The following is a 17229-nucleotide window of genomic DNA, read 5'->3' on the forward strand; positions in this document are numbered from 1 at the left end:
TTATACTCAATGCATTCTAATTATCTTCTTTCAGGTAGATGCTATTTTTCAAATGAAATTCACTTTACATCATTTTCAACACTTCTGATATTTTGTTTGAAATTTTAACATGATGGTTTCGGTGCAAATTTGTAACATATGTTTGGTATGATTCTCCAGGTTGAACTTTTCTGTGTGAATCACTTGATAAATTGCTCTTTGGAGTCTACAGAGGAGTTTATTTGTATGGAATTTCGGTTTACATTAAGAGATAATGGAATGCGTGCAGCTTTCCAACTACTTCATATGGTGCTTGAGGTAATTCCTTCTTTCCAATCAACTTTGGGGACTGTTTGGATTGTTTTCACCTACTTCTATCATTTACTTTCTGTGTTGTATCTATTTAGTTTTTATGGCTCTCATTTGGGTTCAGATTCTTTGCAATCAGACATCATCCATGTCCTGTTGTGAAACCACACATGGGAAAGCTTATAGGATTCATATTAGAGACCATCTACTGCTAGTGCCCACGATATTTTAGTGACATTGTCTGACCTGTGTATGATGGGGAAGCCACCTCTAAAATTGGAATTTGGTTCGTATCTAGTTTCAGTTATATGGTTTTGCTCCCCAAGGATGAGTTCATTGCATTTATAGAATAAGTGTTTTAGCAAGGTTTTAAATTTCGGATTCAGTTTTGGTCACCACAAAAATGAAACATTTCGGTTTCAATTGGAAATTTCGGAGGAAATCGTGTAAAATCACATAAACATGTGGAAACATATGCAAATTATAGAATTTAAAGATAAAAATTCAGGAGATGCTAGAATAAGAACAATTATACACTTAGAAATCATCACATAGGCATGAAAATCATCCATAATGGTTAAAAACAAAATCAACTAGTGACAGGCACTGTCTCGCATGTCTGATCATTTAGTACGTACATAATTTCAGATGTAATTCATATAAATATTTATACATAGTACATGTACCACATTCTGCATGCAATTCATTCAAATATACTTGTGTAATACATGCTGATATAGTATACCAATATTACACTTACGATTTTGGTTTTTGTATTTCGGTGGTTTCGGTTTCGATTTCGGTGGGTATGGGAACGGAAACATTTCAGTCGTTTCGTGTAAGTTTATGTGGAAATTTAGTACCATGGTTTTTAGATTACTTGCTTGTCTAGAGCTTATATAGTATTGATAGTTCTACTTCATCCATCCACCATCTTGAGGTGGAGGTGTTGTTAGTTTATTTGTTAGATGCCATGTTAAAATCTTAGATTCTTTATTTGAATAGTACGATTCGAATCGAATCGAGGTTTGGATGATTCAAATCGGAAGGAAGAATCGTTTTTCGTAAAATTCGTACCATTCATGAACGATTCAATTTTGAATCGTGTGATTTTTATGAGTTTTTACGATTCCCTTTGTTCGTTTTTGTGGTGGGCGCTTTACATTAGAAATAAATCGTATATAAACCCCTTGCCCCAACTTATAATCTAAAAACAAGTAAGGAAAACCCGAACTCTATTCTTCTCTTCTTTTTCGTTTCTTCTTTCTTTCTTCTTCTCATCCTTCCTACTTCTACCAATACTAGCCGCAGGTTTGCATTACTAATCATGGAATTTTATATTTAATTAAATAGTTTTGAATGAAAAATAGATAATTACTCATTTTATTCTTATTTTTGAGTTTTTTATACATTTTTATTCATAAATCTGAAAAATCTTACAATTTACTACAGGTGGACATGGTTCAGGTCCGACCTGAAGAACTGAACCGAACCGGCCTATTTGGTTCTGTTCAGTTATGAAAATATGTGGTTCAGTTTTGGGTCCAAAATTCTGGAACCGTTGGTTGCCGGTTCGATTCTTGGTTTGGGGTCCTGGGACCCACAACCGAACCGAAGAATCGAAGATATATATATATATATATATATATATATATATATATATATATATGAGAAAACGGTTTCTACACACTAGCTTAAAATACATTGGGGGCCCACATTGTTTGGGTGATCCAAAGCATTTATTTGATGGGCCCTCACATAGATAGGGTGTGCCCAAAAAATCAGCTTCATAGGATCATCCTAACCCTTCGAACCGTGGAGGCCAAAAATAGACTGATTTATGCAGGTTTATACACATCCATTTTACCACCACAAATCGTAGGGTTGGGATGATCCTATGGAGCTGATTTTTTGTGGACACCCTATCTATGTGAGGGCCAAACAAATGAATGCTTTGGATCACCCAAACAATATGCCCTCCAATGTATTTTAAGCTAGTGTGTAGATAACTTATCTACACTAGTGTATAGAAACCTCTCTCTCTCTCTCTCTCTCTCTCTATATATATATATATATATATATATATATATATATATATATATTAATTAAATTTTAGATTTTCAAACTAAATCAAATATGGGCCATTGGATTGAGTGAGGCTAGAAGGGAGTGTTAAAACTAGTAGTCTTTTTTTTCCATTAAAAATAAGAGAAGGGGGGCTGAATTTGGAAAGGGGGGGGGGGGGGGACACTGAAAAATTAAATAAATAAGTTGGGTAAACCCAGAACCGAACCGAACCGAACCAACCCGATCAAGATCCGTTCTGGTTCAGTTCCATGGTTTGGTTCCGGTTCCCAATAGTGGGAACCGATAGGGATTGGTTCGGTTATGTTCTGGGGATACCCCATAACCGAACCAACCTGAGCCATGTCCACCCCTACAATTTACGATCCGATTTACTATTCGACCCTGTTATGATTTACGACTCAATTTCGATTTCCAGAACCTTGGTTAGATGATCTATCTCAGTGGTGTAATTATGCCTCACTCTATTTCTTAGTCAGTTTAGATGTAGTTATGGTCTAAGTCATGAATATCATTCTCAGGAATTTCTCGGCAAGGAAAATTCTTGGGATATATTATCTTTTTTGTTAACTTTAAAAAAAATAAAAAAATCGGGTTTTTATGGAAAAAATGATAAAAATAAATTTATTTAAAATATATAATTTATGAAAAAGTATAAAATAAAACTAGCTTAAAAACATTATCACGATAAATAATAAAATGAAAATATTGGATATTTTTTTTTATCTCTAGACTATTTCAGAATTTTGTTGTTTTATCAAAATGTCTCGATACTTTGAAAAAGACGGATATGTTTGTGACTATGGTCATGGGTTGCCTCTTTAAGTGAGACAGTTTAATTAGACCACTAAGTAATGAAAATGACCTTGGGGAAGACCATATTATAAATCTCCAAATCTACATTTGTAAGTTATCACTGCTTTTGTATTTATTTATTTATTTTAATTCGAGTTAAAATGTTTGGGTGAATGGGATATGCCCATGCGTAGACTATGTTTTTTGAGATTATTCATTATTCTGCACCTTTCCTCATTTTATTATTGATTTAATGAAATGCTTATTGCTCGTAATTGACATAGGACTTGATAAAAGTTATATATGCAATTTTATCTAATACTTGTTCTCCTTCGCTTATTTTCAGCACAGCGTATGGCTGGAAGATGCTTTTGATAGAGCAATACAGGTTTATTTGTCATATTATCGTTCTGTTCCCAAGAGCTTAGAACGCTCGACTGCTCACAAGCTAATGTTGGCGATGTTGAATGGAGACGAGCGATTTGTTGAACCAACACCGCATTCATTACAAAACTTAACGCTCCAAGTAGTAAAAGATGCCGTGATGAAGCAGTTTGTTGGTGACAACATGGAGGTGGGTGAATGTTAACTAAGATTTCCATCAATCCGGCACTTCATTTTGGTTTTATCATAAAAGAAGCATTCATTTTCTTTCATTTTGCATGTTATTGTTTCAGTGTTTAATGGTCCTTTGGTGATTGGAATTAATTGCATGACATGTTTGTCTGGGTCTGGATCAACATCTAGACTTACATTCCAAATCCTTTTGGTTTTCCTCATTCTTTTTGTTCTTTATTTAAATGATTCTTCAGGTGAGTATGGTGGGGGATTTCACAGAGGATGATATCGAGTCTTGCATTCTTGATTACCTGGGCACGGTCAGAGCGGCAAGAAGTGCTGAAGGAGGTCATGGTTTCGACCCAATTAGATTTCGACCATCTCCATCTGATCTTCAGTTTCAACAAGTGAGAAACCAGTGTTAGTTTTTTTTTTTTTTTTGGAATGGTAATAAACCAGTGCTGGTTCACCCATTTGTATCTTCTGTTGATGTCTACAAGAACCCCACATAGCTTTGCTTTACTGCCTGCCTTTGCTTTCTCGAGATACTGAAGCTGCAATTTTTGTGATATAAGATGTTTCATTCTTTCAAAGTTCAACTAAATATTATAGATGGTTCTGTTTCTCTATAGTTAGCAAGACATATCGGACCTACAAAACTTATTAAGAAGTTTGTAAGCCATATGAGCCACTTAACCATATTTGTTGATGTAAAAGTTGGTAAACATTCCATTTCAAAAAAAGTTGGTAAGCATTTTGTTGTGAATGATCTGGACCATAGTTGCCAGAGTGGGAAGCGAATGCGAGCTGAGATCTGATGTGGGAAACGAAAGTGGGAAGCGAGGGGTTCAAAAAAGAGAAAATGACGGAAGCGAAAAGCTCCAAAGAAATTAAAGTGAAAATGTGTGGGAAGTGTCATTGAAAGTCAACATGAAGCATGTAAAAAGCCTCAATGGAAGCGAACAAGTACATAGAAAGAGTAGGATTTCAGTAGGGTAGGGAGGAGAGGTTAATATAGGTAAGGTCTGCAAATAGAAAAGAAGACTTCACAACTAATTAGAATTACAAATTTTAGGAATTTACAGTTTCACATATTTTATTCACTTATATTTAATGGTAAGCTATTTGAAAAATATTCATATAATTTTCATTTGAAACTTAAAATGAGTTTTCGGGTTTTAAATTCACTCTTTTTCTAAATATGCACGTTAAGCATTATCAAAAGGTAGGAAGAAATGGTCATCTAAATAGAAAGCGTACTCTTAATTAAGAGGAAACACGTAGGAAGCGTCTCGGAAGCGCTTCCCCATAATTTGGGAAGTGAGAAGAACTTAGCTTCCGAGGAAGCGAGCTTCCCATCCAACTAGGAAGTTTCCAGTAACTATGGTCTGGACAAAACATTCATTTTGCCTTTTTCTATTTCGTACATATTTTTCTTTTTGAGTATGATAAAAAACATGCATGGTGTTATTGCTAACCAAAGTGAATTTCATTCATGATTATGGGAAATGTTATCAGCACTACTCTATTTTGATGAGGGCACTCCTCACTTTATTCAAAGTACAGTATGGCCCGCACCGTAGGATGATCCAAACCGTCCATTAGATGGGCCACAGTCTAAATAGGTTGTGCCCCATAAATTATTTCCATAGGTTGATCCTAACCCTCTAACATTCAGAGCGGAGGGTTAGGATCAACCTATGGAAATGATTTTTGGGGTACAACCTATTTAGGCTGTGGCCCATCTAATGGACAGTTTGGATCATCCTATGGTGCAGGCCATACTGTACTTTTAATGAAGTGAGGAGTGCCCTCATCAAAATACAGTAGTGCTGATAACATTTTCCGAAATCTTATAAATTTTATGCACCGTTAAGGCAGACTGAGTTCTCATGACTTATTTGTGTACTAGCAGGTCTTCCTGAAGGACACCGATGAGAGAGCATGTGCATATATTGCAGGCCCCGCACCAAACCGTTGGGGATTTTCTGTTGAAGGGAAAGATCTTTTTGAGTTTATCAGTGACTGCTCTCATGCAGCAGATGGTAATTTACTACATATCTCTAAAGCTTTGTTACTCGTACTCATGGATTTAAATTTCGGTTTCGGACACAGCCGAAACCGAAACTTAGGCAGAAATTCGGTAAAAAGATCAAAGCAAATTTCATTATTGTACCGAAATTTCGGCTGAACTTTTGTAAACAAACTTAAAAAAAATTCCAAAAATTTGGTTGAAATTACCGGAAATTTCAGCCGAAATTTGGTACTCTGGTCCAAATTTTGGGTTTGGGTGATTTCGGTTTCAGTCCCAACCGAAATCCAAAATTTCGGCCGGAATTTAAAAGCATGCTTGTACTCATGTTCGCTTTGACTCCATATTGAGATCATACGTGTAAGCTGGTTTATTGGTGTACAGTTGACTCCCGTCTGCTTATATGCATAGAGCTGGTTGAATGGGGGAAGAATTTCTGTCAATCACAAAAATACATATTTCAGTATTAGTAAATGTAAATAGAGAAACATCTTGTAAGGACCACACCTACCTCCAGCACACGTCATGATAGAGACACAAAGATGTTTATACTCTAATGAAAGGACATAGGACTACTCATGCTCTCTCTTCTTTTTGTCTCTAGTAATAAGACACCTTACCCTAATATAAGATTCAGCCAAATGTAACGGCTAAACATAATTAAAACTAAAACCCAATTCGTAGAAAACATAGCAAAACAGATGTATGCTATAATAAAACGGCAGTCTTCAACATACAGGGGCTTAGTGCCCTATTGTTCCTTTTTGTGCTCTTTTGAGTCACATGTTGGGGTTTGTCTCTCTCTTTCCCTTTTAGCTGTTATAGCTGATGAAAGATGAAAATTCATCCAAAGCCACTTTTGTCACAGGCATAGTGCTACGGGCAGAAAAGGTAACCCATAGGTATTCCCTGTGATTGAAAGAAATGGACAGTTATAACTTAAACCAAATGTTGCCATCACAGTTATGTGTGTTTGCTGCCTGTAGGAACATTTTATGATGTGGTGAAATTGTGTGACATCCACTTTAAGAAAAAAGCTGAAAAACAGTAAACTCCCAACCAAGTCACAACTTAGTTGGGCAGACAGTTAATCTGAAGCCATGTTATTTTAATATTCTCTGAGTTGAGGTCAACTAATCACTTCTTAGGACTGAGACTGAGTGACTTTGGGTAGATATGGTAGAGTCACTGATATTTTTTGATGTGACTGCAACATCCGGTTTCTGGATTCATTTTTTGATCCCGATGAACAATATAAAGCTGTCTACAAACTATGAATGAACTTTGGAAGTTTTCCTTTGCAAGGATTTAGAAGGCATCGAGCACCATTTTTGTTTTTGGGAAGCTGATTCTACTTTCTTGTTGAGGTCTCTCTTCTCCTTTCTCATTATTGAGCTAGTCTCTTGGTATACTCTTGCTATTGTTTGACTACTAGCAGTTCCCTCCCATATTTGATGCTTTTTGTTGGAGAGCTGTGACGGAATGTACTATTACTAGTGCAAACTGCAAAGTAGCATCAAAGAAGAAAATAAACAATGGAACCAATAAGATTAAGTCGAAGAGGAGGATAAATAGAGTAAACCCAAACAGACACGATAGAAAAGAAACAATAGTCAAGAAGTTCCCTCATCTCTCTCTTCCTCTCGTATATTAAGCCCTAGGTTTGGTAGCTCTTCCATGTGAATTATCTTGCAAATAAATGCACTTCCTAAAGTGCTTCCCATAAGTTATTTAAAGGAAAATGTTAATCGTGCCCCCCCCCCCCCCCCCCCCCCCCCCCTCTCTCATGGCAACAAATTTCATTAAAACAGCAGACCGAGGAAGCCCACCCAGAGAATACAGAGAGAAACACTAAACACAGAAATACACAAAAGTCAAGAATATAGAGCCCACATTTAAAAAAAAGAATATATATATATATATATATATATATATATAGAGAGAGAGAGAGAGAGAGAGAGAGTAAAGGGTTTCTGTGCTCGAGTGCAAAGCAAGGGTGGGCCCACATTGTTGGGAGATCTAAAGCATTCATTTGGACGGCCCTTTCATGGATAGGGTGTCCACCAAAAATCAGTTCCATTGGATCATCTTAGGGTGTCCATTTGTGGGGTGAAAAAATGGGTAGATTAGTGGACAAACAGTATCTGTCTATTTTCACCCCCACAAATGGACACCCTATGATGATCCAATGAAGCTGATTTTTGGTACACACCCCATCCATGATCCCACCCTTGTTTCATGTGCTCGAGCGCAGATAAGCTATCTGCACTTGAGCGCAGGAACCCTTTTCTCATCATATATATATATATATATATGAGAAAACATTTCCTACACACTTGTGTAGGTAAGTTACCTACACACTAGCTTAAAATACAGTGGGGGCCCACATTGTTTGGGTGATCCAAACCATTCATTTGAATGGTCCTCACATAGATAGGGTGTCCACAAAAAATCAGATCCATAGGATCATCCCAACCATTCAAACTCTGGAGGCAAAAAATGGACTAATTTGTCAAGGTTTATACACGTCCATTTTACCTCCACAAATCGTAGGGTTGGGATGATCCTATGGATCTGATTTTTTGTGGACACCCTATCTCTGTGAGGACCATTCAAATGAATGGTTTGGATCACCCAAACAATGTGGGCCCCCACTGTATTTTAAGCTAGTGTGTAGGTAACTTACCTACACAAGTGTGTAGGAAATGTTCTCTCTCTATATATATGTACTAGTAAAACACCTCGTGCGATGCACGGAGCAACCAAAAACGTATGCTTCAAAGAAGAAAATATCCATTAAAAAAAAACGATGAAAAAAGGACTGTTCAGTTCTTCCCAATTTAAACTTAAAAAACAGAATTGAAAATGGGAATGCTATCTCAATCTCTCTTGTTTTTCTTTTGCTAAAAAGAGAAAAGGAAATGTTTACATTTAACATAAGTAACATTGATATAGGAATTTGTAGAATGCTGTATTTAAACATGGGCCAATAGCAATATCTTCAAAAACTAAAGAATGTCGGCACCATCTTTAGGAGCTATACAAAGTGGCATACAAAACATAAGCACGGATCAGAATAATATAGGTATGCTGCTGCATGCAGAAAGCTACGGATCTGAACTCTGAGCAGCCATAGTGTATCTTTTGACCACGACAACATTTATGTGCCATATTTTCAACCTAGAATGAATTCTCTTCTTGATGACCTGCATTAGCTACATCAAGCCATATGGGTCACAGCAAAACGATATTTGTGTTTCTATCTCTATAAGGCGAATCTCTGTGTTTCGCCTAAACCCCTCTTCTTTGTAGATAAATCAAATGAGAAGATATCTGGCCCATGGGAAGGAAAGAGACAGTTCTGGATATATATATATATATATATATATATATATATATATATATATATATATATAGGGCCCTATCGAGGAGGTAAAAAACTCAAGATCCTGCTTATGTACTCCTCCCTCCCTAGCGAGTTTGTTGGCAATCCCATTTGCAGATCTTCTTACATGCACATAGGTGATAGAGGACCCTTCAGATCTGTCTTTAATCTCATCAGAGAAATGAGCAAATCTCCATCGAGGAACTAGAGAACCCTTGAGGCACCTTATGACATTAAGTGAGTCTCCCTCTATAATTGTTTGGGCCAAGCCATCTCTACCCAGATGAATTATACCTTGATGAACTGCGCTTACCTCTGCTTCACTAGCATCTGCTAAACAAATAGGCCCTGAGAAAGCCCATATAACCTCCCCCGAGGAGTCCCTAAGAACGCTTACATTCCCAGCTGGCCCAGGGTTACCAATACTAGAACCATCAAAATTCAGCTTCCTCATCCCATTGGGAGGTGGCTGCCACTGCTGCCCAACCATGATAAATCTGCCCTTATTTGCAGTAATTAATAAACCAGCCCTCTTCTAGCCACCACAGCCATTCTACACCAAATTTGAACCATAGGTAGTTGACACCACTTGATAATGATCCTCTACTCCAAGTTTCAATTTATACGCTCCAATGTGCGACCCATGGTAATAATCTTAGGTTAGGGATATTTTTTATTGTGCACGCGAATCAGCCCCTTGTTTACTGTTTAGGCATGTTTTGGACTGTGCACGCAAATCAGACCCTTGTTTCTTTGTGACGATCTTTTTTCGTCTTTGATTCCTTTGATGCCCCGGAGATTATATTTTCATTAAACCCCTATGATGTCTGATGTAATACGCTTGGAAGAACACTTTTTGATCGAATTTGAGCATCCAAAGAAGAGTAGCTAAACAATATGCCATATAGTTGTTTTATGTTTGTAATGGGTGGGACTACTGGTACCAAATTTCTGTACATTTGTTATTATCAATAGATATGTCAACTTTCGAAAAAAAATATGCCATCTAGTTGCGAAGCTTGATTTTGAAATGATTTAATTTGGTTAGAGGTGTTTCTTTAACTTATGAGGTATTCGTGTCTTTTGCGTTTTTGTTTTTATTTTACGGGCCATGTGACCTCATTAAGGGTAGTTTAGTCAGTTTAGCTATTTTGTTTTAAGTATTAACTGCAGCCATTAGATTAGAGATGGGAATGAGGCTGAGGTCTGTTTTAAGTAAGGCAATGCTAATGCTTTGTATTAGTCATCCAACACTGTAATGGTAGATCTGAAATGAATTTTGCATCCTTTTTTCTTGTTCTTGTAGCCTGTTTTCCTCTCCCTTGTCACTTGGGATTGAGATGCTGGTGATTTTTTAGGTAATCTATTAGCTTAAATCTGGCTCTCTGAATTTTCTCTTGGAATCTGCAAGATGCTGCCTAGGAGGAGGAATCAAGCCTGAAGACCAACTGATCAGCCTATCCCGGACCCTTCAGTTGATAAACAAATTTTCGGCCATGATGGAAGATCTAATGAGGCAGATGGATGCCTTATCCGAACGCTTTTTGTGGTTCGAAGCCCTTTCCCTAGATGGGGTGAGGGAGATCATTCCGAAGGTGAGTTCGTAAATCCTTTTCATGCAGCCCCTCCATGGAGACGAGCACATGTAGCCGCTGATGACAGACAATGGAATAATGGTTTTAAAATAGAAATACCAAAATTCAGTGGTCAATTGGTTTCCTCTGTAGAAAGAATTTCTACTTGAAGGGTGTGTCAAACAACAAGAAGGTGAAATCAGTTGCATTAAGGGATAGAGCTTCAACATAGTGGGATCAGCTTTATATGACTCACAAAAGATAGAAGAATTCTAAGATAATGTTACCTGGGAGAAGGCACGCAAGAAACTTAGTTATGCTTTCCTTCATTACAATTACACTCATTTGATGTTTCAAAGATTGGAAAATTGGAGGTGGGGAAGTAGATTAGTTGTTGATTACTGAGGAGAATTCTATGAACTTGATAATAGGAATCAACTGGACAAGCGTGAGGAGTAATAATAGGTGGCATGATACATTCGTGGGTTGAGGCCTAGTATTCAAAATGTACTGAACCAACATGACATATGGAACGTATCACGGGCTTACCTTCATGCAAAGGCTGCTCAAATGCAACAAAATATTGGGTGACACATGTCAGCTGGTAATTGAGACTCTTTACCTCTTTGGGACAAACAGATTCTAATAGGGGTCAGTCATAGGGAAAAGCTTCTAGGAACACGAAACCCATTTTACACCTCAAAGGGGAAACAACACTACTTAGCGATGCCAAAGTAGCGGGGCAACAATTTAATTCTTCACGTGTAGTGAAATAGGTCACAAATCTACTGATTGTAGAAAGTCTAATAATTGAGAAGTTAAACAGTTGCTTATTTAGGCCCTGTTCATATGAGATTATGGTAACCGATGGTGAGCCTCCAGCTGATTGTTGGACTCAAAATTAATGTAATTTGATACCAATAAATGGTTTGGGGGCTCACCATCAGTTGTCATAATCTCAACATCTTTGTGATTTGATTTAATGTTTCTTTCTTTTTTTTGAAATGGCAATATAGTATATTGATGAACAGAGAACCGAGGAGGTCCTCAAAGATTACATGGAAGAAGAAACAAGAAAAACAAAAAACTCAAAGAGGGAGGAAATCAAACCACTCTAAAGCTGCCCTACTAACCTGATCTAGCTAGAGAATCTGCATCACCATTTGCAAATCTCCTCACATGCTTAAAAATAATTGAGGAGGCAAGAGTTTAATCTGAAATCTCCTCAAAAAAAGGATAAAAACGTCCATGGAGGGGCAACTGACCCCGATAGCCAACTAATTACATTTGAAGAGTCACCTTCCACGATCACCTTATACTAAAGATTCTTGTCTAGGCGCTTGATACCCTGATAAGCCGCTCTAACCTCCGCTTCGCTATAGTCGCAAACACCAATAGGGCTAGAATATGCCCACAAAACCAAGCCGAGAGAATCTCTACACAGACCTCTAACACCTGTTGACCCTGGATTGCCCAAACTTGACCCTTCAAAATTAAGTTTTATAACATCTTCTGGAGGCGCCTCCCAACGCTGAACAATCTGACCGTTCCTCCCTCTATCATTGCAAACAACCTGCCACCCCTCCCATGAATCAAAGACCGAAACAAATTTAAACATAGGAATACTTCTCGCCCACGAAATGGATAATGCTATGACTTCAACAAAAGGCCAAAATGTAGATTTAGTTACCCATCAAACACCCTTGAATTTCTATTATTCCAAATAACCCACCAAGAGGCAAGAAGGCTAATTCTCCATAAGACCTTACCTTTCTTCTTCCATGGAACCTACTAACAACACTTGATTAACTCAGAGATCGATTTTGAGAAAACCCAAGAGATCCCAAACCGAACTAGAATCAGACCGCAAATCTCTCTTGCGATTCTGCAATGAATGAATAAATGATCAATGGATTATCCGTCTTCCAAGCACATCAGACAATGATCCACTAACCACATACCCCTTCTCCTAAGGAATTCCATAGTCTGAATACGACCACGACTCACTGCCCAACTAAAGAAACTCACCCTTGGAGGGCAGTGAAAAGTCCAGACCTTTACTGGGATGGTAGAAGGAAGACTGGGAACTAAATGGAAATAGAAAGATTTGACTGAAAAAAAACAGATGAGTCCCGAATCCAAACTCGCTTATCCGACCCGCTCCACTGAATGTAGAAACTTTCAATCAAGTGAAACAACTGAGTGATTGAAGCCAACTCTCTATTGAAGAAATTTCTCCTAAAGCTCTGCTTCCAAACCACCCTCAAACCCTCCCTACCAAAGCACTCGCAGACAAGAACTTCCTTATTAGAGGCTACCAAGAACAAATTAGGAAAAAGCTCCTTAAGAGGATCAATCGAACACCACGCGTCCATCCAGATCTAATACGTTCCCCCACATAGACTTTATATCTTACACCCTTACCAAATTTATGACTCAAATTCAATATATCCCGCCACACTGTCAACCCTTTTTTATTATATGAGTTGTCAGAAGCCTACTTCCCTGCCACAAAACTATACTTGCTCCCAATCACCTTAACCCATAAAGAAGACTGCTCCTCACCAAAACGCCATAACCATTTCCCCATTAGAGCATGGTTAAACTCTTTGACTCTTCTAATACCCAAACCTCCACTTTTAAACGGGAGATGCACTTTCTCCCACTTCACCAGAGGGGTGCCTTTCTTATCATCTGCCCCTCCTCAGAGAAATATGCACTGAATCTGCTCAATTCTCATCACCACACTCACAGGGCATTTAAACAAAGATAGGAAATAAATAGGAATGTTGGCCAACACTGCCTTGACAAGTGTTAGTCTCCCCCCTATAGAAACTAGATTCCTTGATTCTCCAAAAAGCACCCCAAAATTTTTGCAAAACTGAAAGCCTCACGCATAGAAGAATTCAGAGCATCCATCCTCGACTTTAAAAAGTTAGACCTCTGACCTGTAATCAATTCATAGCACCTAAGAGTCACCTTTAGATTCAATATCGGGTAGACATTAGGAGCACAAAAAAGAACTGTGTCATCTGCGAATTGAAGGAGCAACACTTCCACTCTATCTCTGCCAATTCTAAAGCCTTCAAACAAACCCAACTTACTCCCTTTCTCCATCAATCTACTGAGGGTCTCAGCAACAATAACAAATAGAAACGGAGATAGAGGATCTCCTGTCTCAGACCCCTAGTGGACTTGAAGAACCCCTTTGAGAACCATTAATTAGAATAGAAAACCAGTTAGAAGAGACACACCTTCTTATCCACCCTCTCCAACGGCTACCAAAACCCATCCTCCCCAATAAGTAGTCCAAGCAATCCCACTCCACTCTATCATAGGCTTTTTCCATATCCAGTTTACATAATACTCCCCCCTGACCATCTCGTAAATAAGAATCAATAGCTTCATTAGCAATAAGGGAACACTCCAAAATCTGCCTATTAGAGACAAAGGCACTCTGACTATCTGAAATAATTGAAGGACCACTTTAATACGATCAGCCAAGACTTTATATAAGCACTCAACAAGGCTAATAGGACGATATTTCGACACCCTAGATGCACCCTCCACCTTAGGGATTAAAGCAATGAAAGTAGCCCCCTATGAAGAGAGACCCTCATAGAATTCAGAAAAGAATCTCAAAATATCACTCTTGACAAAAGGCCAACAGGATTGAAAGAAGGCTAAGCAAAAGCCATCAGGCCCATGGGCCTTACCTTTTGCTAATGAAAACAGCCCTAATTCAATCTCCTCCTTTTCAAAAGGTCTTTCCAGCTTTGTGCTCTCCTCCAAACTCAAACTACTAAATTCCACACCCTCTGGGATAGGCTGAATCATATCCTGAGATAAGGGTGTCAATTTTGGCTCGGGCTCGGAAGCTCGGTTGAGCTCGGCTCGGTTAAAGCTCGGCTTGAATCCTTAACGAGCCGAGCCGGCTGGCCAGGCTCGTTAAGGATTTAATATATTTAAATATATATATATATATATATATATATATATATATATATATATATATTAATATATAGACTAAAAGGGTTGTCTAGGGAGTGAAAGGGCGAGGCAAAATATGTCACTTTTTTTTGGAACCCCATTTGTTACTTGGACCATCCCCCGTGGTGTAAAAAGAGTAGTCAAATTACACTAGATAGGGCTGTCCAGGGAAGATTAGGGTTGTGAATATATCATTGCCTTAATATATCCCGAGCTCGGTAAGGCTCGTGAGCCGAGCCGAGCCGAGCCGAGCTCGAGTCTGGTTCGAGCCTGAGCCGAGCTCTTGAACTTAACGAGCCGAGCCGAGCTGGGCCAAGCTCAGCTCGTTTACACCCCTATCCTCAGATGAATATAACGACATATAGAAGTCTAAAATAAAACTAGAGATACCATCCTTTCCAGTCACCATATTGCCATTCACATTTAAGGCTTCTATTATGTTTCTTCTCCTACAAGCACTAGCCATAGCATGGAAATATGCCGTATTTTTATCGCCTTCTAACAACCACTTCACCCTAGATTTTTGACACCATGTGATCTCATGGAGCAAAAAACCTTTATGTTCTTCTTTAACCCTCCCCATCTCTTCTTGGTCCTCATCAGAGTCGAGACCACTCTCCTCTAATGCTGTCAACTCCATTATACGATATTCCAACCACCACTCTTTCCTCCCCTGAGATTGCAACTTTCTTTCCTTCACCCACTCCTTCAATTTTTTCTTCACATGTTTCAACTTCTGACTGATTACCTCATCCGCTGGACCTTCAGCTTGAAAAGAAACCCACCAATCTCCCAATCTCTCCTCCATATGGGGGATGTTAAGCCACTCTATCTCATACCTGAAAGGAGGTGGACCCCAAGGCTCCAGCCTAGGATCAAGAAGAATAGGACTATGATCAGACACAAAATGAGCTAGAGCTTTCTGAAAAACCTCAGGAACCAAGACAATCCACCCTGGACTTTGACCTCTAGCCCAAGAGAAATTAGCACCAGATAGAGGTAAATCAATTAATTCGAACTTCGCTATAAAATCAGCAAAATCCCTCATGTTCTGATTTGTTCTCTGCCAACCCAATCTATCTCCAACTTCCTTCACTTCATTGAAGTCTGCCCCTATACACCAGGGATAAGAACATAACTCCCTGATCCTTTGCAGCTCCTCCCAAAAAAAATTTTCTCCGCCCTAAGAACAGGGCCATAAACACCTGAGAAAAGCCACATCGAGTTATCTTCCACTCTTCGAAGAGAAACAGAAACTGAGAATCAACCCCTCCACACTTCCTGTTTTCTCCAATTATTTTCATCCCAAGCAACCAAAATACCCCCTGAAGCACCATCTGATCCAACAAAAGAAAAATATCACTAAGCTCTAATCCCCCGGCTTCTTAAATCATTCTTATTGACTCTATCTTCGTCTCTTGTAAGCAAATAAGATTCGGTTTCATTCTCTTCACCACACCTTTCACTTGGATTCTTTTTTCCTGAGCCCCCAGACCATTAATATTCCAGGATACAATCTTCACTTGATATACTGTTTCTATTTCATCAGCTTAGCATGTATGTGAAATTCTGAATTCTTTCTAGTTGAATTTATGTTTCATTTTTACTCTACCTGGCTCCTGGCATTGCCATTACCCTTAATATATATGGACTCACTATTAGAGTCTATACTTGATATTTCTTGAGTGAAAAGTTGTAGTTGGCTAAGCAAATGTGTTTGGTCTTAAGATTTCTTTTCTTTCCCTTTTCTTCCATTCATGATATTAATTTATGGCCGTGAACCCAGTAATATGCTTAGTCATGGTACTTCTTATTTTATCTTGAGGCATCTCTTCACTTTTAAGCAAATGGAGTATTTATGTGCAGGTGAAAAATCTAATTCTGAAGAATCACTTGCCTTAGAAAGAAAAGGGGAACAAAATAATCTCCAAGTTCGGGGACATCCACTATTCTTTGGCATTACACTGGGTTTGTTGGCTGAGATCATAAATTCTAGGTACTCTACAGTTTTTCAATTAATTGATTCTGTGTAACTAAATGTGTTCTGTGTAACATATGAAGTAAAGTGTTTTGAAGTACCTCATCTTTTGCCCTATACCTTGAGCCGATGATTATTCAGCATAGTAAAGCAATCTTTACCTGTTTGTCGAGGATGAATTAAGGTTTACTGGCTCGTGGATGGATGGTCACTTATGCTTTAAGCATTTTGTATAATAATCTATCTTGTTGTATTATTTCATCTGATAGCAAATTTTATGTTAGTATTCTCAATAGTTTTTTTTTTTTTATATGGCCTCTTATGTGAATGGGTAATCTGATCTGGGTATGGAATGTTGACTAGACAAATCCTGAAATTTAGGAATCATGGGTTTGACAGTATATTTTAATCATTTTTTAAATGTCGTATTTTTATAAAATAATAAGGTTCAATGGGTTATATAATTGGAATTTAATGAGTTAAATAAATGTAATGTTTTAATTTCCACTTAATGCCTTGAGTAAGATGGTTAGAACTTCGAACT

At 38.1% G+C, this 17229-nt stretch overlaps 1 protein-coding gene across 2 annotated transcripts in view; it reads left to right on the forward strand.

Annotated features, from left to right (window-relative positions):
- LOC143893108 (Insulinase (Peptidase family M16) family protein) overlaps nt 1-17229 on the forward strand; it is a 75792-nt gene that overhangs the window by 31010 nt on the left and 27553 nt on the right. Inside the window, exons 14-18 of one of the 2 annotated variants that reach the window (XM_077398071.1) lie at nt 160-297; nt 3515-3742; nt 3981-4133; nt 5639-5771; nt 16574-16703. In XM_077398071.1, the coding sequence (XP_077254186.1) occupies nt 160-297; nt 3515-3742; nt 3981-4133; nt 5639-5771; nt 16574-16703 (782 nt within the window). The remainder of the gene's footprint in view (nt 1-159; nt 298-3514; nt 3743-3980; nt 4134-5638; nt 5772-16573; nt 16704-17229) is intronic. The other variant, XM_077398072.1, reaches the window with a different exon arrangement.

This window comes from Tasmannia lanceolata, unplaced genomic scaffold (assembly GCF_043159265.1).
Source record: "Tasmannia lanceolata isolate RefF3 unplaced genomic scaffold, GAP_Taslan_0.1 ptg000015l, whole genome shotgun sequence".
Taxonomy (NCBI): Eukaryota; Viridiplantae; Streptophyta; class Magnoliopsida; order Canellales; family Winteraceae; genus Tasmannia; species Tasmannia lanceolata.